Genomic DNA, 24,625 nt, shown 5'->3' with positions numbered 1-24,625 from the left:
ATATGATAAACTACAGAAAGATGAGTAAGTGTGATGAATTGCAGAAAGATGAGTGAGATTGATAAACTACAGAAAGATGAGTGAGTGTAATAAACTACAGAAAGATGAGTGAGTGTGATAAACTACAGAAAGATGAATGAATGAGTGTGATAAACATCAACCAAGGTTTAGGGTTACTACGGCGCATTACCAGTTTTTTACCAATAGAAGGCCGCTTGAAATTTTACAATGTTTGTGGGTTTTTTCCTAATTTCATTTACTGTTACACAGTCTGATCTGGAAGTACAGAAGCTTCTCTAAGCAAACTGTCAAAAGCTCAAAAGTGTGCCGCCATATTTTAGACAGATCATATGATGCTCCTTCAGCAGAAATGTTTAAAATTTTGAAATGGATGCCAATTCAAAAATACCTCCAGCTAAAAAAGTCAATAATGACATATAAATATAAACATGGTATGGTACCACAATATCTTTGGAGTGATTTATTTTGGCGGGAAATGTTTATCAGCGGTCTACAAGGCAGGTATCAAGAAAAAAATGTATTGGTTCCAAAACACGTGACAACTTACTACTCGAAACATTCTTATGTGTTTGGTTGTCAGGAATGGAACAAACTTCAAAATGAAATAAAAACTTAAACATCTTTTTCTATGTTCAAACAAAAACTAGAGTGCCATTATTTGAAATCTTTACGAACTGATTTTTATATTTTCTTTCCATTACCAGTAAGGTTTTACTCTGTGCTATATTTTAACGTATAACTATGTCAATTTTTACACTTTACTGTATAATAGACAAATTGACCTTTAACGATAAAAACAATTTGCACGAACTTTTGTGCATTCTGTCAGATATTCCTAATTATACACATGTGATGAATGTATGAAAATCTTATAACTATGTTTTTCTAACAAGAGGACCATGTGGAAGATTAGCCTCGGTTAAACAGATTCTTAATTATTTGGCAATATTAAGAGAGAGAGAGAGAGAGAGAGAGAGAGAGGGGGGGGGGGCAAGCGGAGAGACAGACAGAGATCGATTGATCAGAATATATTTGAGTCTATAATACACTGCTGTCTGGATTGACATATATATGTTATCTACTCCATATAAACCATTACTACCAATTAAAGCAGCTACAGGTTAACGGAACAGTGTTTCCCTGTGATCGGCATAATTAATACAAACAAAGACGGAGTGTGTCGTCAACAATCCAACATCGACATTAATTTATATAGCTCTGATGATGATGATGATGATGATGATGATGACAGGAAAGAGTGAAATATATGTATTATATCAACTAAAAAAAAATCGAAAAATAAATATATCGCTCTGCATAGGTCATTGTTTAAAATCCTAACTTTGTTTCTCGGTCTGGCACGCAAGAGATTCCTTTCTCCAAACAAATGATAATGAGGAACTATTGTACAGCTGATTTTTAAAATATTAAGTAAGATATACTATGTCCAAATCCAATGCCTCGGTTGGCTCCAGAGTCGGGTGATGGAAGGAAAGATCTAGGAGATAGTTGTGGACAGCGGTTCGAACCCGCTTTCAGAATATAAGGATATTCATCTGCTATGTCAGGATGGCAATCCAGTGACGATTAGAACGGACTCTTAACTAACATATTCACAACTTTTGCCAAATCCCCTGATCGCGTTTGAAAACGCAATATATGTGTTTTAATCAAGCAAAATCCAAAGTCAAATGTAGTACATTGGAAAATACATTTATTGTGACTATATTCCCTGTGAAGTTATACAGAAATAAATAATTGGCGCAGATCAATATAATCAAATATATGTAAATATGTGCAAATAAATATCGACATAAATCAGGCACGTGTTGATGTGCGTCTCCCCGGCAAGTATAATTTTTAATACCTCACTAAATTGTATGAAATTTACACAGTCAATTTGTATTGTAACTTTCATGAAATTAAATATTTTTAGATGAATCATATTTGTAAACTAAAGACACAATAATCATATCTTTATATCATAAACAATGATTCCTCCCTGCGTTCATCCGGGTATCCGCTATCCTCTCAGTAATATAACATACATACGGGGTTTTCTGACGTCATATCATACCGCGTGGGGAGGTAGCCATTATTCTCGAATTTAGGTACTATCCGGTGCATTGAAATTCACTTAACATTGACAATTTACTCCTGATGCTGTAAAATAATTGTTGTTGCTCGTATGCATAATGTTTCAATTTTATTCTTTGCAGATTGAGCATTCGTGACACGATGGAATATCCTGAAAATGTGGCTTTGCGGCGACCGTTCGACCCTGCGGCACATGAACTGGATCCTAGTTTCCGACTTACAAAATTTGCTGACCTAAAGGGATGAGGGTGTAAAGTCCCTCAAGAAGCCCTAGAGCGGCTCCTTGAGGGACTACAACAGGACAGCAATGCCCAGGTTGCGGATCAGTCGCAATTTCAATATCTTGCGGCCACCCCACGGATAGGTATATATATTTTTTGATAAATAAAATGATTATTCGGAAACGACACAGACAACAGGTTGTTTCGTTTCCGACCAATGTAAACAAGCTGTATTTTCATAAGTATGCGATGGATGGCGTTGATATTACATGACGTATTAAGAATAAATCATGTGTTGATATATTAATCAACTGTAGGTGAAATCATGACATCTGAATAGTGGATTCTTGGACAAAATTTACTTGCCCTATCGTGTCCCTATTATTCAAAATGGCGTCTGTTGTTGGTTTGGCCGAGTATAAACTATGACACGTGACTCCGGAAACTGATGATAAACCCGGCTGAAAAAGCGCGGGAATGGACGGAAAGAACTTAATTAAAACGCTTTAATAAATAATAATGTGACTCAATGACTCGATACATTATTTATTTATTTTTAATTTCCATTAGGTGGTGTAAGAAACATTGTAACGAACACTAGGACCTCCCGTTGACTAAAAGTTATGTGCATACTAATATAGGCACCACAAACTAGGTGACTAGCCATAAAAACATTGAAAAGTGTTTTCCTGTCAAACATTGAAAATGCAGTTACAATTTTCAATTGTCAATTAATTGAAAAAAAGTGTGTGAGGGCACTTGAAATTTGATAATGAAAAGGTAAAGGGATTAAATGGTTAAATATTTTGTAATGATGAAAAACACTATAACAGTTAAATACCTGTTAAAATTGTGTACTTTCTGTTAATTATGTTTAAGTTTATATTACCATTCTATTAATATTGTCAAAAAATGAAAATGGGAGTGACCCAACACTAATTCATATCATTATTGTTTGGAGAGTGTACACAATGTTTCTGCACATGTAAATTTAGATTCAAACTAATTTGTTTCGCTCTGTTACGCATATAGCATGAATCAAGAGGTCATTTGACAAAGTATAAATTGAAACATGAGTGGCGAATTAGATTTCCGCTGATTATATAGTTGTACATATAATATATTAAGAAGTAATATCAAATCAGTGGGTTAAAACGAGGCTCCCAAAGGTTACATGGTTAACTCGCCTATTTCTGATCAATATAGCGATGGGTGGTAGACACAATAGAGAATGTCGAATAGCGTTAGTTTGAAACTAATCATTTTCATGAATTTTTCTTGGAGAATGCTATAATTTTTTGAAGAATCTAATTTTAAGTATTGCAATGCTTGCCTGAAATCAACTAAAAAAAAATAACAAAATCTAACCATTTAGTCATTTTGTTTATGTTTGAATAAACTGTAGAAAGTCCAACTTAAGTCATGCTTAGATCTTCCTCTGCTGACTTGCCAGCACACTTGTGTTAATATGTCTGGAATGATCATTTTTCAAGTTCGACTAGCTCAGAAATGTAAGGTTCAGGTTTGAAGTTCTAAAACTGTTTTTCTTCAGCCCCAATGTTTTAAATTTTTGTTTAAAGGAGGAGTAGTAACAACGGTATTGATTGAATTATTTCAAATTTTCAAGTGGATCAGTCACTTTATGAAGACAGCACATAAACTTGTAAAAACATAGTTAACATTGAATGATGTTTACATAATAAATAAAAACAAGAATGGACACACAACATTAGAGATAAACAGTAAACCTATTGGTATCATATAAACGTTTATTGAAATTACTGTATCATAACATCATGCATGTATACATATGTTTTTACATAGGTAGTCTACCTATACTACTAGATCTAGTTCCAATTATGATTGGTTTGAAATCTGATTTCCTGAACCAACTTCAGGAAACTTTGAATGACAAATTAATAGTCTCCCCTCCAAATGTTTGCCTTAAATTTCTTTGCTCTATCTTTAAAACTTGAAATAATATAAATTCCAGGCAATAGTTTTCTTCAATCAAATTTATTGATATTATATCTTATGTTGCATATTAAATTTGTTGCAGGCATTGGGATGGATGCCTCTGTCACACCACTGCGACATGGAGGACTCTCTCTTGTCCAGACAACAGACTTCTTTTATCCTCTAGTTGATGACCCTTATATGCAGGTAATTGTGTGTCACTTACACCAGCAATAAATGAAAATGATTTTCTTTAACTAGGTAAATTTTTTACTCAAGTATAATTTTTATGCCCAATTTCAAAACTTGAAATACAATGTAGACTTGTAACCGTACACATATTGGCCAGTTCTGCTGGAGTGTGTTTATATAGTTGCTTAAAACAGTAACTCCAAATCCAGACTTGATGTGACCTTGAGTTTTAAATAGAAAATTATACATTTACCAGTAAAACTCTGAACAGTTGTCCAAAAGATATAAAGTCAAAATCCCAACATTGATATTAATTTGTTTGGAGTAAATCTCTGACAAAGAGGTTCTGTCAGGTAAACATTATTATAAATGCTGGATTTTAGTTTTCTGCATAAGAAACTCCAATATGGATGATCCAGTCATTTCTATGGTAATCATGATTTTACATTAATTTATACAGCAGGTCTTCCATGTAGCTATTGCTAAGGTATTATTGGCTTATCACTGTAATTTGTTGCTTGTAAAAACTATTATAAAGCAAAGATTTTCATTTTGATAAATAAATGAAATCATGCAAGAATTTTCTTGGCAAAAATCCTACTTTTGCAAGCAAAAAAAAAAAAAAATTGAAATTATTAATATAATTGCAATATTAGATAATATGGTATATTGTATGTTGATAGAAAGATAAATATTGTTTTACAGGGTAAGATTGCCTGTGCCAATGTACTCAGCGACTTGTATGCAATGGGAGTGACAGACTGTGACAACATGCTGATGTTACTAGCAGTCAGCAATAAAATGACAGAGAAAGAACGTGATGTTGTCATTCCAATGATGATGAGAGGATTCAAGGTTTGTTGAAGAAAATGACAGTTCAAATGAAGTGATAGACTAAACGTTTATTGTCAGTGGAAATAAACCTGAAATCACTCTCTTGATATATCCTCACAAACAATATATCTACAATTGAAACCAGATGTATCTCCCAAACAGAAGGATTCTTTGATAACAAAACAGGGAGATTATCAATTATTCACAATACTGTTCTGCAACGTCACTGGGAAATTTCAAAATGGTCATCTTCTTGTTCCTTATAAGATTTGTTACAGACTGTTCTTAAGCCATTACAAGAAAAGGGAATTAACAGGTTTTACTTTGAATGTTAGGATTTAGCGGAGGAAGCTGGAAGTGGAGTGACTGGAGGACAAACAGTGCTGAACCCCTGGTGCATCATTGGTGGGGTAGCAACCTCCGTCTGTCAACCCAACGAGTTCATCACGTCTGTATAGATAATGAAATTAATTTAAGTGTGTAATTAACACAATTTGACAACAAGTCACAAACAAAACCAAATAAAATTCGATTAGTCACAAAATTTTGCAATTTGGATATAAAAGAACATATAATACTCAGGTCACATTATCTTGCATATTAAATGTTTGTGATCATGATAATATACTACAAAATAGTAAAAATATTGTCCCCACAAAAACAAACCGTACGGTATCAGTTTAAAAGTATTTCCTCAAAACTGTTTATATTGATGATTCCTCTGAATAGGTCTGTCAAGGGGTCTTTCAGTCAAAAACAAATAACAGCTTGAATAACTTATTTGTTGTGAGTCTTGCATTTCAAATTCGTGTTTTTCTTCATCATTTTGTGTGAGATAAATTGTGGGGCACTTGACAAAAGATTAGATTTACTGTTGACTTTGTATGACAGACCAGACAATGCTTTAGTGGGCGACGTCTTGGTGCTGACTAAACCACTAGGAACACAAGTGGCAGTGAATGCTTACCAGTGGCTGGACCAGCCAGAGAGATGGAATCGTGTCAAACTGGTGGTGACAGAAGATGATGTGAGGAAGGCTTATCAACGGGCTATGTTTAGTATGGCAAGGCTTAACCGTACAGGTAAATACAAATCAGGTAGACTTAACTATTAAGTTGTATCTGTTTATTATGATCAAAAATCGGTATAACATATGATTGTATTTGTATCAACCCCATACCTGGCAATAATCTAACCTATAGCATGGCCCATGGATTTAATTTAATTACAGTAATGACCCAAAAGGTCTTTGAATTTTAATTGGTAAGGCTATTTCAAGAGTAATGATGTCATGAGAGACTTACAAAAGAATGTTTGAAATTTTAAACATTGAAAAATCAGCACAAGGTGTAGGAAATATTCAGTTTTCACCACAGGAATGGCAAAAGTACCTGCTCCTCTCTCTAACAAAAGTAAATACTTCTACACATAGGGTGAAGATTTCGAGGGGTGAAATCCCACAAGTTTTATACACATAGGGTGAAGATTTCGAGGGGTGAAATCCCACAAGTTTTCTGATAATGAAGTCCATTCCATGAACAAATAAATTCTGTGTGGAATGATCTTGTTTTATAGGTTACAATAACTCGGACCTTTGTTTTATTTCGTTGATGTTTCTTATTTCTTAGCTGCACGACTGATGGCTAAATACAATGCCCATGGTGCTACAGACGTGACAGGATTTGGTCTCCTCGGTCACGCAAAGAACCTTGCCAAAGTACAGAAGAATGAAGTCAGCTTTGTCATTCATAATTTACCCATCATTGCTAAAATGGCTGCCATAAGTAAAGCTTGTGGAAATATGTTCGGCCTGCTACAAGGTCTCTCAGCAGAAACGTCTGGTATGTCTTTCAATCTTCAGCTAAATTTACAACAATTTAATGAACCAGTATTATTCTGTCTTATTTTTGACACATTAGTTTGTCTAGATGGTGATCGACAGAGGCGTCCTAATGTGGGGATACTTTTCCAAGTTTCATTTTTCACTATTAGATTTTGTTTTAGCCTTGTGAAATAATACAATTACTAAAACATTGTAAATTTATATTTGAAATCTTTAGATGTATTAATCAAATGAAGTAATAGTAACCACTGACTGGGACTTACTTTGCTGTGTATTATTACAGGTGGGCTGTTGATGGCCTTACCCAGAGAGCAGGCTGCAGCATTCTGTAAGGACATCGAGAAACAGGAGGGCTACCAGTCCTGGATTATAGGAATTGTAGAAAAAGGAAATCGCACAGCTAGGATAATTGACAAACCACGAGTGATTGAAGTACCAGCTAAAGATCGTGACGGAGAATTGTGGTAGTGAAAAAGGGGAGAAAAATGACGTTATAATTTCGATCCTTCTCTAAAACTCACAGGAAGGAAAGCTAAGCAATTTTGTCTACTGAAGGACATTCCAAGTTGTTACATTTTCTGACTTTGTTTTTGCCTCATCTACAAGGTTTTTAATGAAAAGTTGTTGATAAACCCTTTCAATTGAAACTGGATTTTAGATCATGTTTGTAAACAAAGCTCCACAGTTTTAATTAGGAACGTGATTAAACTCCTTTTGGTTAATATAAGAATGAAATTTAGTTAGCATTTATCAGCACAGTGCTGTTTGAAATTTAGCTAGATTTGATCAATGGGATGCATTGTTGTTCTTGTCTTCTGCTATATGTATTATCATTGCTTCTGGGAATACTGTTAATTTGAAACCTGCAAGTTTACATGTATGAAGTTGCCCTGAAGAACCACATTACTATGGGTCGGGGCAGCAGATGAATTGGTAAACTCACAGGTGCCAAATTACCATGACCCATGGAGCCGTTGTCATGACGTTTTCAAACGATATTGAGGATGACTGCGGCTTCAGACCAAACTCATTGTATAGTTTTCATCTTTTTTTGTTCAAAGCAAAATTCATTCATCATGTCATCAAACCCATAAAGAATAAAAAAAAACTTCAAGTATTATACATTGTCTTGTTCATTTCTTTGTTAATCTGAAGGACAAGTATTGTACATTGTCTGGTTCATGTCTTTGTTAATCTGAAGGACAAGTATTGTACGTTGTCTGGTTCATGTCTGTTAATCTGAAGGACAAATATTGTACATTGTCTTGTTCATTTCTTTGTTAATCTGAAGGACAAGTATTGTACATTGTCTTGTTCATTTCTTTGTTAATCTGAAGGACAAGTATTATACATTGTCTGGTTCATGTCTTTGTTAATCTGAAGGACAAGTATTATATATTGTCTTGTTCATGTCTCTGTTAATCTGAAGGACAAATATTATACATTGTCTTGTTCATGTCTTTGTTAATCTGAAGGACAAGTATTATACATTGTCTTGTTCATTTCTCTGTTAATCTGATGGACAAGTATTATACATTGTCTGGTTCATTTCTTTGTTAATCTAAAGGACAAGTATTATACATTGTCTTGTTCATTTCTTTGTTAATCTGAAGGACAAGTATTATTGATGGTCTTGTTCATTTCTTTGTTAATCTGAAGGATCTGGTTAAATTAAGTTTGTACTAGTCCTGTAGATGATCTAAGAAACAGAACTAGTTTTAGAAATAACCAACAGAAAGAATATGCCAAAACTTAATCTACATAGGACTATGTAAGAAAGTTAGATTGTAGTCGCAGATTTATAAGCAAACAGTAATTGGCTGTTAAAATTGCCTTTTGTCTATGTGGTCGCTCAAATCTTATATATAGATTCCCATTTGTCCCTAGTTGTACCTTTTATTTGGGATTGATCAGGAAAACTGGCCGGCTGGTGACCGTCTCAGACTTTTGACACGTCTGTCTTTTTATGGATTAGTCAAAGTAGGGTCATTCTGAAATTTCCTAAATGGTTTGAATTTGCCCAGTGGTTGTGTATTGTTCATTTTGGTGTTGACCGGAAAGCAAGATGAATAAGAGGTAGCCATCATGGATTTTGACAAATAAATTTTATTATTTCTGAAAAGTACAGGATGGACCATACATGCTAATTTTATATGTAGGTTTCCATTAGTTCTGTGTGCATTGTTTATTTTGGGGTCGATCGGGGTAAAAACATCACCACAATTGAGTGACCATTCTCGGCAGTTAGAGTTTATTGTTTCTTGGTAAAGCTGGGTGTATAATGCTCAGAATTTGTAGGCTTTCCTTGGTTCCACATTATTAAATAGTTTGTGCTGGTGTCTGCAACACTTGGTGTACTCGATGTTCACAATCACACTATAACAATACCCCAATTTTTATTTTTTTCAGACCACCAAGTTCTATAACTGGTTAGAATTTGGAGGTCGTCGGTCAGGGTTAAAATTCAAAGGTCATCCTTCAAAACGCTAGATTTAAAAAAATCTTGTGTATATGATGTTCACATTCACACTATAGCAACACACCAATTCTACATCCGAATTCATATATACATGGCCTACTACGGAATGGATATTTGAAGTCATCAGACAAATGTCACTAATGGAACGCTATACTAGAACCCTCAACTGATTTAGTTCATAAAGACACATAGCATCACACAATCAAGTTGTGGAGACAGCAGCACAGTGCCATAGTAACGCGGGACGAGCCTCAGTTTTACATCACTCGTTGACTGAATAATATCTCTCCATTAGCAGTATAAAAGGTAAGAGAAGGCAAACTCCTCTGATGACACACTATAGCTGGCCATCAAACCAGAAACTTGGTACAATCCTGGGCTCCCCACGTAGCCTGCCTGAGAGGTTGACAATCTTTACAGCTGCTGACCTTGACCCCGATGATAGTGCTGGTCTGTCCTGACACCACTCGATGAAGGTCTGTAAGTCACCTTGTTGCTGGCTCTGGGTGGTGCTCGTGTCAGCTGCCCATCATGTGAAGCTATAGGAGTAAATATAAATCAACACAATTATAACAAAACACTAAACACTTCCATAATGTAGTTTAATTAATACGCTCTAAAACGCTGTATAATTTACCGCCATTTAATTATTCAATTCGCTAACTGCGCATATCACCCGATAAAAACATAAAATTCTATGATGCGTAACCAAATTCGATATAAAATAACACTTAGCACCGTAAATGTATATGCTGTCTATAGGTTTCCGTACATTTTGCACCTGCGCGCACTCACCAAATACAGGTAAATACGACTGCAGCTCAGGGCTTCCATACATATTTTGCATGAACAAAACTACGTTACTAAGTGAAATAAACAGATTTAAACTAATTGAATTACATATAATTATCAATAATTTAGTTAAGTAACACTTCTACAATAAACATCGGTTTCTCTTTACTATCAGTAATGATATTTCTACTGATACACCTTTTTACGATAATAACAATAGAGTGCTTGACCAGTAATAGGGTAAAGCTAAATATTGCATGAAAACATTCAACTGAAATAACTAATTACGAATGATAGAAAGAATACTTACCCCAGTCAGTGTACTGGGTTCCGTTCTTTATCATAATACGGCCAAATACCTGACCTGAACACGGGTAAACCATTACTACAAACAATGGCCGTACTCACTCACCTTCCCTGTCACACACCACCCGTACTCACTCACCTTCCCGGTCACACACAACCCGTACTCACTCACCTTCCCGGTCACACACCATCCGTACTCACTCACCTTCCCGTTCACACACCACCCGTACTCACTCACCTTCCCGGTCACACACCACCCGTACTCACTCACGCGTTCACACATACGCGCACGTGATCCATTCCCTAACAAAAATATGTTACGACACACTTGCGTTCGTGACAGGTATAAAGTCTGATACCGTGATAAAATTGGAATTTTCTTTCAAAAATTTTCCGTGTTAACAGTATTAATATCGCATAACTTAGAAACAGGAAAGAAAGCTAATGGGGAGGTAACTGGTGACACGAAGATGAGAACTGCGGAAAATAACTACGTTTTTTTAGCAAATCTGTAGTGGATTCCTTACTTTCCAGTCAAACTTGTGGGCTTCATGGCGTTATTTTATCATGACGCGTTCAAGGATATAGTTTCTCGCTTTTCTTTATAATAGCAAATATCAAGAAAAAATAAATGACTTCTAGAAGGTCTTAGTAGTAATCATTTAATGTCATTAATAATAAATTAAATAAGAAAATGACATTATTATTAATCAACAATAATTTATTCGTGATTTATACAATAACAATACTTTTTTAATTTGTGTTTTTCTATACATTTCGATTGGTCCCCGTATAAATTAATTCTACTGACGTCACTAAGCATCTGGTACTCGTCTCGTCGCTCATCGTACCGGACAGTAGCCTCAAACAGACCGTTGCCCGGACGAGCACGCACTGTCAACTGGAAATCTACGAATGCTTTCGCGCGTTCGCCATATTTGACGTATCGATTGATGACGTCATTTTTGCTCTGCTCAAAACGCAACACTTTGTCAGACGGAATAAGTTTGGTAGCATTGAGCACTTTGTCAAGGTTAAGGCGGGCACAAATATCCGAGAAGCCGTCCAGTTGTTTGTTGATGGAGTGTACAATGTTGACTGCGATGTTCTGAACCTGGGACAGAGATGTTGACAGTGTCTGGTGTATCGGGCAAGTGCACCAGTGGGGAAGAATTCCCGCCGTTTGGCACGAGCGGAAGAATGGTACCTCGTCGAAGAGGCTAACTCCTCTCTGTTCCGTGGGAACTGTTCTGGTTTTCCCTGTAAAATACAGAATATCTCGCAATGTCTCGTAGATGTCAAAAGGTGTTGTAAGGCGATTTGAATTTGTTCTCAGATTTTTGGCTATGATCGGATATTTTTCTAAAAACCATTTTGGAAGTATCACATACATAAATGGCAATCTTTCTTCCAATTTGCCGACATAAGTTTCTCTAATTTTCCCAAATCGAATTCCGTGGTCACTATAGAATATCACAGCTGTTTTGTTTAGCGCCCCTTCGTCGTGTAACTTTGTGAGCAACGTCAGGTAAGGAATGTCCGCGACTGCAGTGTGCTCTAGCACGTTATGTGTTAACCCTGTGATAAAAGCAAACGCGAAATTTGGACGATTTTTATACATTAACATAAAATCTTTTAAATAATCAAGTATAATTTGTGTCTCCAGCTTTGTCCCTATACATTTGCCTTCGTTGTACCACAGTCGTTTCTGTTTTGTCATTGCGAGACTAAAATGGCGGTTAAAATAATCACCAGGTTGTTGGTAAAATCCTTCCTTTAGATAATCGAATATGGCAATCGCGGGCTGATCTTCGGCGTACAGAGTACGGAAGCCACGGTTTGAAAACTGCTTCCATATAAAGTCATATTTGTCGAACGGGATGGTATTTAATGTCTCGTTCCAAGGGACCTCTTCCAAGAATTTCCCCAGCGTCATGGGAACGATGTTTACAAAAGTGTTGTCGGCCACCTTGTTGTAGCCTTTCATCTCTATGGCGCCTAGCGTGTTCTCCAGATACGCTTTAGTCCGTCGCATGTAACGAAGGAAATTCAGCCTAGAAACGGAATCCACACCAATCATGGCCACGTTTAGCGATTCCTTCACGCCTGTTTCCTGTAGGTGTTTCAAGAACGTTTTCTTGCACTTCCGATCAAGCTTTGGTTTGCGTCGGACGAACTGGTGGAAATTCGTATACATCAAACCGCCAGCTTTGTTATAACACTTCACCCTTACGAAGTCGTAATGCATTATTTGGGAGGTATTAAACGCGACACTCTCCTCGAGATACCTATAATAGTTATTTTCCTCTATGAATGGGGGACGATTGATTGGCTGATATTTGCAATGATCAAAATAGTCCCTGTCTTTGGAATTAATTATGGCAGTCCAATTTATTTCTAATCGCGATCCATTTTCATAAGTTAACGGTAAGTAACGGTCACACTCTATTAATGCCCCTTGACGGAGATATTTAACAACAGATGAATCAAAAGGATCGAGATTTGGTAGTTTACAGTTGGGCGTGTCCACTAGAAACTTCGGAAGGTCGTAACTATTACTTTGACCTCCTGCACGTGGTGTCTTGGCAATGACGGAGAAGTTCATTTGTCCTGAATACCTATGTATCTGATAAAACACGAAAAGAAGCAAGGATGTTCCGAGGAAAATCATGAACTTTGCCATCCGGACCACCATGGGTCCCCTCATGGTCATCAATCGTCTGAAACAAACAAAAAAAAACTACTGAAAACACTCAGAAAACAGTATAACGGAACTCCTCTAGACTCAAACTCTGACGTGGTAGACTATATTAGCACTGTAAGTAACAAATGGTGTGATGGTGAAAACAAAATCTGAGGAAAGAACATTCGAGAAAAGAAATATTTCTAGATACCAATATAAATAAACGACTCGTGCCCTCTTGATTAAGTAATAGTCAACATTGGCCACTCATTACGTAGTTCATTCAGCAAGCTTGCGCCAGTAGAGCACCCGGCGCCATTCTCTGTACACTGGCTTTTATAGAACAATCTCTGTAAACTAGGTTATTAAGACCACTGGGCGCCAATCTCTGTAAACTATGTTATTAAGACCACTGGGCGCCAATCTCTGTAAACTAAGTTATTAAGATCACTGGGTGCCAATCTCTGTACACTTACTTATATAGATCACTGGGCGCCAATTTCTGTACATTTGCTTGTATAGAACACTGGGTGCCAATCTCTGTACATTTGCTTGTATAGATCACTGGGCGCCAATTTCTGTACATTTGCTTGTATAGAACACTGGGCGCCAATTTCTGTACATTTGCTTACAAAGAAAACTTGAGCGCCAATCTTTAGAGCACTCTTTCACTTATAAAGAGCACTTGACGCAAATTTCTTAACACAGCTATATAGAACATTCAGTGCTGTTTTTTATACAAGTACACTGATCTAGAGCACTCTGAGCTAATCTCTACACTAAAATATACAGAACAATCGGTGCCGTGCACTAAGCTTATAAAATGGCGCTAATCTCTGTATACTTCCTACATTTCACCTAAATGTGTTGACGGATACGGGAAACAAGACGTGAATGAACAAACAAAACTTACACAAGTCTCCAGCCGAAATGATTCAGCATCGTCATTTTAACCCCTGCTGCTCCGACCACAAACGTTTCGCTGAAATTCGGATAAAATCGAGAATAAGCATTCAGATTTACATACATGTGTTGATATATCTGTACAGAGCACGTGTAAGGTATTGACTAGCACTACGTCATCTCCTAATTTTTCATGTAGGCTTAAAATCCGGAATCCAGATATGCCAATATTTAAAGATTAATCAGAATACCTGCAATCATTGCTACGGGTTACGTCATACCCAAAGTTTAAGAGCTCAATTTCTTCACAAGCATTCCTTACAGGTTACTATGTAACTAATTGAACAGGGACTTGCCACGAATTCCCGATCCAAGGTTCACAAACATTGTATATATATTACAGTGAAACTGAAATACATATATATGGACCGTGGGTCGTGTATTATAGTGACACTAAAATACATATATATGGACCGTGGGTCGAGTACATGTATTATAGTGACACTAAAATACATATATATGGACCGTGGGTCGTGTATTATAGTGACGCTAAAATACATATATATGGTCCATGGGTCGTGTACATGTATTACAGTGACACTAAAATACATATATATGGACAGTGGGTCGTGTATTATAGTGACACTAAAATACATATATATGGACCGTGGGTCGTGTACATGTATTATAGTGACATTAAAATACATATATATGGACCGTGGGTCGTGTATTATAGTGACGCTAAAATGCATATATATGGACCGTGGGTCGTGTATTATAATGACACTAAAATACATATATATGGTCCATGGGTCGTGTACATGTATTATAGTGACACTAAAATACATATATATGGACCGTGGGTCGTGTATTATAGTGACACTAAAATACATATATATGGACCGTGGGTCGTGTATTATAGTGACACTAAAATACATATATATGGTCCATGGGTGTACATGTATTATAGTGACACTAAAATACATATATATGGACCGTGGGTCGTGTATTATAGTGACACTAAAATACATATATATGGACCGTGGGTCGTGTATTATAGTGACACTAAAATACATATATATGGTCCATGGGTCGTGTACATGTATTATAGTGACACTAAAATACATATATATGGACCGTGGGTCGTGTATTATAGTGACACTAAAATACATATATATGGACCGTGGGTCGTGTATTACAGTGACACTAAAATACATATATATGGTCCATGGGTCGTGTACATGTATCATAGTGACACTAAAATACATATATATGGACCGTGGGTCGTGTATTATAGTGACACTAAAATACATATATATGGACCGTGGGTCGTGTATTATAGTGACACTAAAATACATATATATGGACCGTGGGTCGTGTATTACAGTGACACTAAAATACATATATATGGTCCATGGGTCGTGTACATGTATCATAGTGACACTAAAATACATATATATGGACCGTGGGTCGTGTATTATAGTGACACTAAAATACATATATATGGTCCATGGGTCGTGTAAGTGACACTAAAATACATATATATGACACTAAAATACATATATATGGACCGTGGGTCGTGTATTATAGTGACACTAAAATACATATATATGGACCGTGGGTGGGTCGTGTATTATAGTGACACTAAAATACATATATATGGACCGTGGGTCGTGTATTATAGTGACACTAAAATACATATATATGGACCGTGGGTCGTGTACATGTATTATAGTGACACTAAAATACATATATATGGACCGTGGGTCGTGTATTATAGTGACACTAAAATACATATATATGGACCGTGGGTCGTGTATTATAGTGACACTAAAATACATATATATGGACCGTGGGTCGGGTATGGACCGTGGGTCGTGTATTATAGTGACACTAAAATACATATATATGGACCGTGGGTCGTGTATTATAGTGACACTAAAATACATATATATATGGACCGTGGGTCGTGTATTATAGTGACACTAAAATACATATATATGGACCGTGGGTCGTGTATTATAGTGACACTAAAATACATATATATGGACCGTGGGTCGTGTATTATAGTGACACTAAAATACATATATATGGACCGTGGGTCGTGTATTACAGTGACACTAAAATACATATATATGGACCGTGGGTCGTGTATTATAGTGACACTAAAATACATATATATGGACCGTGGGTCGTGTATGAACCGTGGGTCGTGTATTATAGTGACACTAAAATACATATATATGGACCGTGGGTCGTGTATTATAGTGACATTATAGTGACACTAAAATACATATATATGGACCGTGGGTCGTGTATTATAGTGACACTAAAATACATATATATGGACCGTGGGTCGTGTATTATAGTGACACTAAAATACATATATATGGACCGTGGGTCGTGTATTATAGTGACACTAAAATACATATATATGGACTGTGGGTAGAAAATTTGTGTCCCTGTGCTGGAATTTAATTAAATCACAACGATTCCAACACTCACCAACACCACTAATTAATCTTGTTTATACAGTATTTACTTCAATAACATAAATATGACTAGCATACAACACTTCAAAGAATAGATCATGTCTGTTGTGGTTTTTGTGTACCTTTTTCTGTTTATTTGTCACAAGGGTTTACTGAACAGGTGTCCGGAGAACTACTGGACCTTATGTTAAGGTTTTGAAGGGTCAACAGGACACAAGTCCATGTTTGTTTAGCTGTATTGTTAATTAGCTTTTCACTGACTCGTTGACAGTCTTCCGATGACTGATATTTATTTAAATTAAATGTCTGCGAGATATATGGTATGTTTATAAAATAGCTAATCTATAACTTGTATGTATCTATGTGCCTAAGATAAAAATGAATCATCGATTTTATACATTTGATAAATGAAAACGAGCGTCATCATTTTAGCTCTGTATTTATGGGTATCGAAATGTGCTACACACTTGTGTGTCTAGCATACTTCTAAGATATTTTGAAAACTTTCAGCCAAGTTACAAAATAAAATAACACTATTTCACAATGTTCGACATTGATGTGTGATTGACAAAATGGTTTGCCTCAAGTTACCAAGGAAACGTGAATATAAAAGTACAGCTACTACAAAGTATATTAAGCAAAGAGTAAAGCCTATCGGCATATATATATTGGCCATGTGCAACCCTCTTGTCTATAAAAACTGACTGTGCCTGATTTTGACAAATTTCCGTTTAGGATTAGATTTACGTGTTACATATAAGCCAGACTAGGCAGTTTTTACTGAGAAAATAGCTCTTCTTAAATAAGTACCAAATAGACACGTGTGTGATTTTCATACAAAGCTGATACGACCAACATGGAGAACAAGATACAGAGGCTGGGAATGTAGTGATGTGACGTCATCAGGAACGACTCTTTAGTAGTGGAAGATCAATCGATGTTAACTAAACAATCACATAACAATAAATGGTTTATCTTTATGATAATGTAGAGATAAGAAAACAGCCACTGGACATAACTTTACAAAAACTGAGTAAGCTTCTTACCGTTGTTGTTGTGTAGATCCAAAGTGTCATGGTAAATCTTCTCCAAGTTTTGTTGTTAAAGTCCAGAGAGGGGCTGGACGGAGAACTTAAGGTCCGGTATCATGGTGTAAACTTTACACGGGAGGTTGTCGAGAGTGGAGCCGTATTTTGTAACCTTACTCTGATCCCTGCCTGTCTGCCGCCAGGCCTGTGCCCAGTGCATGCTGTGTCTCTAAGGTGATTATCTCCCCGTGCGCACGCATGTGTGTATGTGTTAGGGTACAGTGGAATGCACACGTGTGGATGACTCGGATATCACATGGTTGCTATTTATTAAGTTAACTGGTTTTTATTACATCTTTAGTAAAGGATGGTTTAACTGCCAAATTCTTGTGTCCTCCGCATAACAGCCACTCACACGTGTGTGCGTGTGTATGAGGTACACTGGAATGCACACGTGAGAACGACTGGGATATCACAAGATTGCCTTTTATTAAGATAAACTGTTTTTATTACATGTTAAGAAAAGGATGGTTTAATTGCTCAAATTCTTATATCCTCCGTATAACAGCCCGTGGTAACAGCCTTGTGCGCATCAATGTAGTCTGGTCTGATATTGTATCGGTGTGAATAACATGTGTCTAGTTCCGTTTGATAAAACTGTAATATTTGAGTGTTTTGAACTTTGATAGATAAGTAGGGTACAGTCAAAAAGAACATTTCTAGATAAAACTTTTATATCGTAATAAAGTATGTCGGTTGGTCAGACTGGAGCTTCGAAATAATCATCACAAGGATGTTAATTCCTATAGTTAGGAGGTTTGGTACCTTAAACCAGGGGCTCGAACTCCAGAACGAATTAAAATGGAATTTCTTCGTCAATTGTGTTCTTTGTGAAAACATCCAATCGGGATCCAATATCCGGGACGTCAGGTAAAATACATCTAGGTAACGGGGGACAGGTACACTTGTGTAACAGGAACAAGCCAAGGACAACCACGTGCGGGGACAGGTACATATGTGTAACAGGAACAACCCGAGGACAACCACGTGCGGGGAAAGGTAAACATGTGTAACAGGAACAAGCGGAGGACAAGCACGTGCGGGGACAGATACGCGTGTGTAAAAGGAACAAGCCAAGAACAACCACGTGCGGGGACAGGTACACATGTGTAACAGGACCAAGCGGAGGACAAGCACGTGCGGGGACAGGTACATGTGTGTAACAGGAACAAGCAGAGGACAACCACGTGCGGGGACAGGTACACGTGTGTAACAGGAACAAGCGGAGGACAACCACGTGCGGGGACAGGTACATGTGTGTAACAGGAACAAGCAGAGGACAACCACGTGCGGGGACAGGTACACGTCTGTAACAGGAACAAGCCAAGAACAACCACGTACGGGGACAGCTACACATGTGTAACAGAAACAAGCGAAACACAACTACATGCAGGGTGAGGTACACGTGTGTAGCAGGAACAAGCGGTGCAAACACATGCGGGTACAGGAACAAGCGTAAAGGTGGAGAACAGGTACGAGCAGGACAAGTAGAGATGGAAGGCAGGTGAAGGTGGAGAACAGGTACGAACAGGACAAGTAGAGATGGAAGGCTGGTAAAGGTGGGGAACAGGTACGAACAGGAAAAGAAGAAGTGGAAGGCAGGTAAAGGTGGAGAACAGGTACGAGCAGGACAAGTCGAGGTGGAAGACAGGTAAAGGTGGAGAACAGGTACGAGCAGGACAAGTAGAGGTGGAAGACAGGTAAAGGTGGAGAACAGGTACGAACAGGACAAGTCGAGGTGGAAGACAGGTAAAGGTGGAGAACAGGTACGAAGAGGACAAGTAGAGGTGGAAGACAGGTAAAGGTGGAGAACAGGTACGAAGAGGACAAGTCGAGGTGGAAGACAGGTAAAGGTGGAGAATAGGTACGAAGAGGACAAGTCGAGGTGGAAGACAGATAAAGGTGGAGAACAGGTACGAGCAGGACAAGTCGAGGTGGAAGACAGATAAATGTGGAGAATAGGTACGAACAGGACAAGTCGAGGTGGAAGACAGGTAAAGGTGGAGAATAGGTACGAGCAGAACAAGTCGAGGTGGAAGACAGATAAAGGTGTAGAATAGGTACGAACAGGACAAGTCGAGGTGGAAGACAGGTAAAGGTGGAGAATAGGTACGAAGAGGACAAGTCGAGGTGGAAGACAGATAAAGGTGGAGAATAGGTACGAGCAGGACTAGTAGAGGTGGAAGACAGATAAAGGTGGAGAATAGGTACGAGCAGGACTAGTAGAGGTGGAAGACAGATAAAGGTGGAGAATAGGTACGAACAGGACAAGTCGAGATGGAAGACAGGTAAAGGTGGAGAACAGGTACGAGCAGGACAAGTAGAGGTGGAAAGGTTAAAGTATGGCTGTTCGAGATTTGAGGAAAGTTTCAGGTGAAGGACAGACTGGGCAGGGCTTGAGAAGAATTTTAGATGAAAGACAAACTAGGTGTTGTTTGAAAAGAGTTACAGGTGAAGGATAGACTGGGTAGGGATAGAGGAGAATTACTGGTGAGGGACAGGCTAGGTCGGGTTTGAGAAACGTTAGTGGTGAAAGACAGGCCGGGTGGGGTTTGAGAAGAATTTTAAGTGAAGGACAAGATGGGTAGGGATTGATGAGAATTCAGGTGAATGACAGGCTAGATGGGGTTTGAGAAAATTTACAGGTGAAGGACAGGCTAAGTATATGTCCCCATCTTTAAGCAGGTCTATTTACTATGTGCCTGTCTTTTAGCATTTCTCTCTTTATTATGTCCCTGTCTTTAAGCACATCCCTTTTTGCCATGTCCCTGTCTTTTAGGACATCTCACTTTACTATGTCCCTGTCTTTAAGAACATCTCTCTTTACTATATCCATGTCTTTTAGCATGTCTCTCTTTACTATCTCCCTGTCTTTTAGCACATCTCTCTTTACTGTGTCACTTTCTTTTAGCACGTATCTCTTTACTATGTCCCTGTGTTTTAGCACATCTTTCTTTATTATGTCCCTGTCTTTAAGCACATCTCTCTTTACTATGTCCCTGTCTCTTAGCACGTCTCTCTTTACTATGTCCCCGTGTTTTAGCACATCTCTCTTAATTATGTTCCTGTCTTTAAGCACATCTCTCTTTACTATGTCCCTGTCTTTTAGCACGTCTCTCTTTACTATGTCCCTGTGTTTTAGCACATATCTCTTTATTATGTCCCTGTCTTTAAGTACATCTCTCTTTACTATGTCCCTGTCTTTTACCATCTCTCTTTACCGTGTCCTTGTCTTTTAGCACATCTTTCTTTACTATGTTCCTGTCTTTTATCACATCTCTCTTTACTATATTCCTGTCTTTAAGCACATCTCTCTTCACTATGTCCCTGTCTTTTAGCACGTCTTATTTTACTATGTCCCAGTCTTTTAGCATATCTCTCTTTACTATGTCCCTGTCTTTTACCATCTCTCTTTACCATGTCCTTGTCTTTTAGCACATCTTTGTTTACTATGTTCCTGTCTTTCAGCACGTCTCTCTTTACTATGTCCCTGTGTTTTAGCACATCTCTCTTTATTATGTCCCTGTCTTTAAGCAGATCTCTCTTTACTATGTCCCTGTCTTTTAGCATCTCTTTTTACTATGTCCCAGTCTTTTAGCACATCTCTCTTTACTATGTCCCTGTCTTTTACCATCTCTCTTTACCATGTCCTTGTCTTTTAGCAAATCTTTCTTTACTATGTTCCTCTCTTTTAGCACGTCTCTCTTTACTATGTCCCTGTCTTTTACCATCTCTCTTTACTATGTCCCTGTGTTAAAGCACATCTCTCTTTATAATGTCCCTGTCTTTAAGCAGATCTTTCTTTACTATGTCCTTGTCTTTTACCATCTCTCTTTATTATGTCCCTGTCTTTTAGCACATCTCTCTTCACTATGTCCCCGTCTTTTACCATCTCTCTTTACCATGTTCCTGTCTTTTAGCACATCTTTCTTTACTATGTTCCTTTTTTAGCACGTCTCTCTTTACTATGTCTCTCTCACTACTATGTCCATGTGTTTTAGCATGTCTCTCTTTACTATTTCCCTGTCTTTTAGCATGTTTCTGTTTACTATGTCCCTGTGTTTTCGCACATCTCTCTTTACTATGTTCCCGTCTTCAAGCACATCTCTATTTCCTGTGTCCCTGTCTTTTAGGACATCTCTCTTTACTATGTCCCTGTCTTTTACCATCTCTCTATACCATGTCCTTGTCTTTTAGCACATCTCTCTTCATTATGTCCCTGTCTTTAAGCACATCTTTCTTTACTATGTCCCTGTCTTTTAGCATGTTTCTCTTTACTATGTCCCTGTATTTTATCACATCTCTCTTTACTATCTTCATGTCTTTAAGCACATCTCTCTTTACTATGTCCCTGTCTTTTAGCACGTCTTATTTTACTATGTCTCAGTCTTTTAGCATATCTCTCTTTACTATGTCCCTGTCTTTTACCATCTCTCTTTACCATGTCCTTGTCTTTTAGCAAATCTTTCTTTACTATGTTCCTCTCTTTTAGCACGTCTCTCTTTACTATGTTCCCGTCTTCAAGCACATCTCTATTTGCTGTGTCCCTGTCTTTTAGCACGTCTTATTTTACTATGTCTCAGTCTTTTAGCATATCTCTCTTTACTATGTCCCTGTCTTTTACCATCTCTCTTTCCACTGTCCGAGTCTTTTAGCAAATAGTTCTTTACTATGTTCCTCTCTTTTAGCACGTCTCTCTTTACTATGTTCCCGTCTTCAAGCACATCTCTTTTTACTATGTCCCAGTCTTTTAGCACATCTCTCTTTACTACGTCCCTGTCTTTTACCATCTCTCTATACCATGTCCTTGTCTTTTAGCACATCTTTCTTTACTATGTCCCTGTCTTCAAGCACATCTCTATTTGCTGTGTCCCTGTCTTTTAGGACATCTCTCTTTACTATGTCCCTGTCTTTTACCATCTCTCTATACCATGTCCTTGTCTTTTAGCGCATCTTTCTTTACTATGTCCCTGTGTTTTAGCACGTCTCTATTTGCTTAGTCCCTTTCTTTTAGCACGTCTTTTTAGGGTAAACATACTCAGTACGCATAGCCTATTGCGACGGCCTTTCAGACAAAATGTAACGATCCTGGCCTTCTCATTGGATGAAATATCGTAAAGAATTAGAGCCCTCTAGCGGCAATTTTCTGCGTAAATAATGCCGCGATTTTTCAAATCGCTGTTTTAAAAGCATCCAAAATTAGTTTATTTGTTTAATAACAATACGATTACTATATATTTCAAAAAAGAAGCACAGTGTGGTTGAACTATTGATAAATTTTGAACAATATATTTTACGGAATTCTCGACATGACGTAAGCGTACAGAACACTGTACGTGTGAGTTGGCGCCATAATAAGAAGCTATTCTGTGGGCTTGGTTTGAATTTTCAACTAACAGCACTTATAAACAAACAAAACTTACAAACAGAACATCAATTTTGCTTTAATCCTTGTCGTTGTGCAAGATCGTCTTAATATATAACATCACTTTACCTCATTAGACGTCACAAAATTGGACTGTTCGTCCTACGCGCACACCCGCCGATATGACACTTTTTCGGGATTTTCACATCCGCCGCCATGACATTTTTCAAGTTTTTGAAGATAAAAAGTTTGCGCTTCGTAGGCAAGGTACATTCGGTGCTCATGATTTATGAATGATAAATTTTTGATACTGTACTGATCATGATGTTGACTTTGTTATAACTTATATTTTTGTCTTTTAGTTTTATTTGGTGATTTCTCAATGTTTGTTAATGTGTATCAAAGTTCCTTGAAATGAAAATAAGAAAATATTCCTTCAAACAAAGCGCGTATAAAAAAAACCCCAAAATATTCATGTTTATAATTATCAATTAACTAAAACGAAATATTTCCATAACATATTTATTCATTTAGCGTGTCATGGTGACATTATCTAATGCATTGGAGATCAGAAATAGTAATAGCTATAGTGAAAATATTGTAAATTTTGTATGTCTATGGAAGTCTGGTTTAATCTCATAGAACTATGCCTTTATAGACATAATTAATGGAAGAAAAGTCTAACCATGATACTTCAAGGAAGATAGGCATGTAAATACATTTAATGTAATTACTTAAACTTTCATCTATCTTAAATGCTGTGTATATCTTATCTACTTTCCTCAACTACAAATATAATTATAATAAGTAAGGACTATTACTTTGCAATACATTCAAAATAAAGAAGTAGGTATAAAGTCCTTTCGATTTGTCTAAATCCTCATATTGATAGGAAAGTAATTGCAACATCTTGGGTATTTCAAAGGTTTTATTTAGTCAACTTCATCATAGAGCCATTAATCATTTGGCTTGTTGGCGATAAATGTATGGTTGTGTGTATTTTGTTATTTTTTTACCTATTTTGATTTATTCACATTATTGTCGTCAAATTTGAAATAAGAATTAAAGATGATATAAAATCGCTTAAAATTAAGAAAAATAGCCTCTGGTTCTCTTACTTTAGTCATTTTTGCATTCCAAAGTGTAGGAGTATGGGGAAAGTAATATATCTTAGCGGTTATTTGTGAACATTTTTCAATACGTTTAGCCTCTCAGTACTTTCAGTACTTTGATTTTACTCTCTCAGTACTTTCAGTACTTTGATTTTACTCTCTCAGTACTTTCAGTACTTTGATTTTACTATGTCCCTGTCTTTTAGCAGACAAAATTATGACCCACTTAACTAGAATAACA

At 37.1% G+C, this 24,625-nt stretch overlaps 2 protein-coding genes across 2 annotated transcripts; one reads left to right on the top strand and one right to left on the bottom strand.

Moving 5' to 3' along the window:
* Positions 1-2,089: 2,089 nt before the first annotated feature.
* On the top strand, positions 2,090-8,284 carry LOC132543421 (inactive selenide, water dikinase-like protein). The gene is made up of 8 exons (XM_060206922.1): positions 2,090-2,132; positions 2,241-2,482; positions 4,399-4,502; positions 5,193-5,342; positions 5,657-5,769; positions 6,213-6,403; positions 6,950-7,162; positions 7,448-8,284. Exons 3-8 carry the CDS (start codon positions 4,407-4,409, stop codon positions 7,630-7,632), a joined length of 948 nt encoding a protein of 315 aa, XP_060062905.1. The 5' UTR covers positions 2,090-2,132; positions 2,241-2,482; positions 4,399-4,406; the 3' UTR covers positions 7,633-8,284.
* Positions 8,285-11,462: 3,178 nt separating this feature from the next.
* LOC132543440 (uncharacterized) lies at positions 11,463-18,071 on the bottom strand. The gene is made up of 3 exons (XM_060206940.1): positions 17,866-18,071; positions 14,338-14,406; positions 11,463-13,461 (listed from the first exon to the last, which is right to left on the bottom strand). The coding sequence occupies exons 2-3, from the start codon at positions 14,370-14,372 to the stop codon at positions 11,463-11,465; spliced, it is 2,034 nt and encodes a 677-aa protein (XP_060062923.1). The 5' UTR covers positions 14,373-14,406; positions 17,866-18,071.
* Between the last annotated feature and the right edge of the window lie 6,554 nt (positions 18,072-24,625).

The sequence above is a fragment of the Ylistrum balloti genome, unplaced genomic scaffold, assembly GCF_031769215.1.
Source record: "Ylistrum balloti isolate Yb309-2 unplaced genomic scaffold, AGI_CSIRO_Ybal_v1 Utg369756, whole genome shotgun sequence".
NCBI classification, from domain to species: Eukaryota; Metazoa; Mollusca; class Bivalvia; order Pectinida; family Pectinidae; genus Ylistrum; species Ylistrum balloti.
This window is presented reverse-complemented; position numbering and strand designations above follow the sequence as displayed.

What these genes read in the sequence shown, in the direction of transcription:
- LOC132543440 (XM_060206940.1), bottom strand. Translation starts at nt 14,372, where the DNA reads ATGACGATGCTGAATCATTTCGGCTGGAGACTTGT. An exon ending in CATTTCGGCTGGAGACTTGT is followed by an intron (nt 13,462 to 14,337) that starts GTAAGTTTTGTT and finishes TGTTTGTTTCAG; the next exon opens with ACGATTGATGACCATGAGGG.
- LOC132543421 (XM_060206922.1), top strand. Translation starts at nt 4,407, where the DNA reads ATGGATGCCTCTGTCACACCACTGCGACATGGAGGACTCTCTCTTGTC. An exon ending in TTGATGACCCTTATATGCAG is followed by an intron (nt 4,503 to 5,192) that starts GTAATTGTGTGT and finishes ATTGTTTTACAG; the next exon opens with GGTAAGATTGCCTGTGCCAA. An exon ending in TCTCTCAGCAGAAACGTCTG is followed by an intron (nt 7,163 to 7,447) that starts GTATGTCTTTCA and finishes GTATTATTACAG; the next exon opens with GTGGGCTGTTGATGGCCTTA.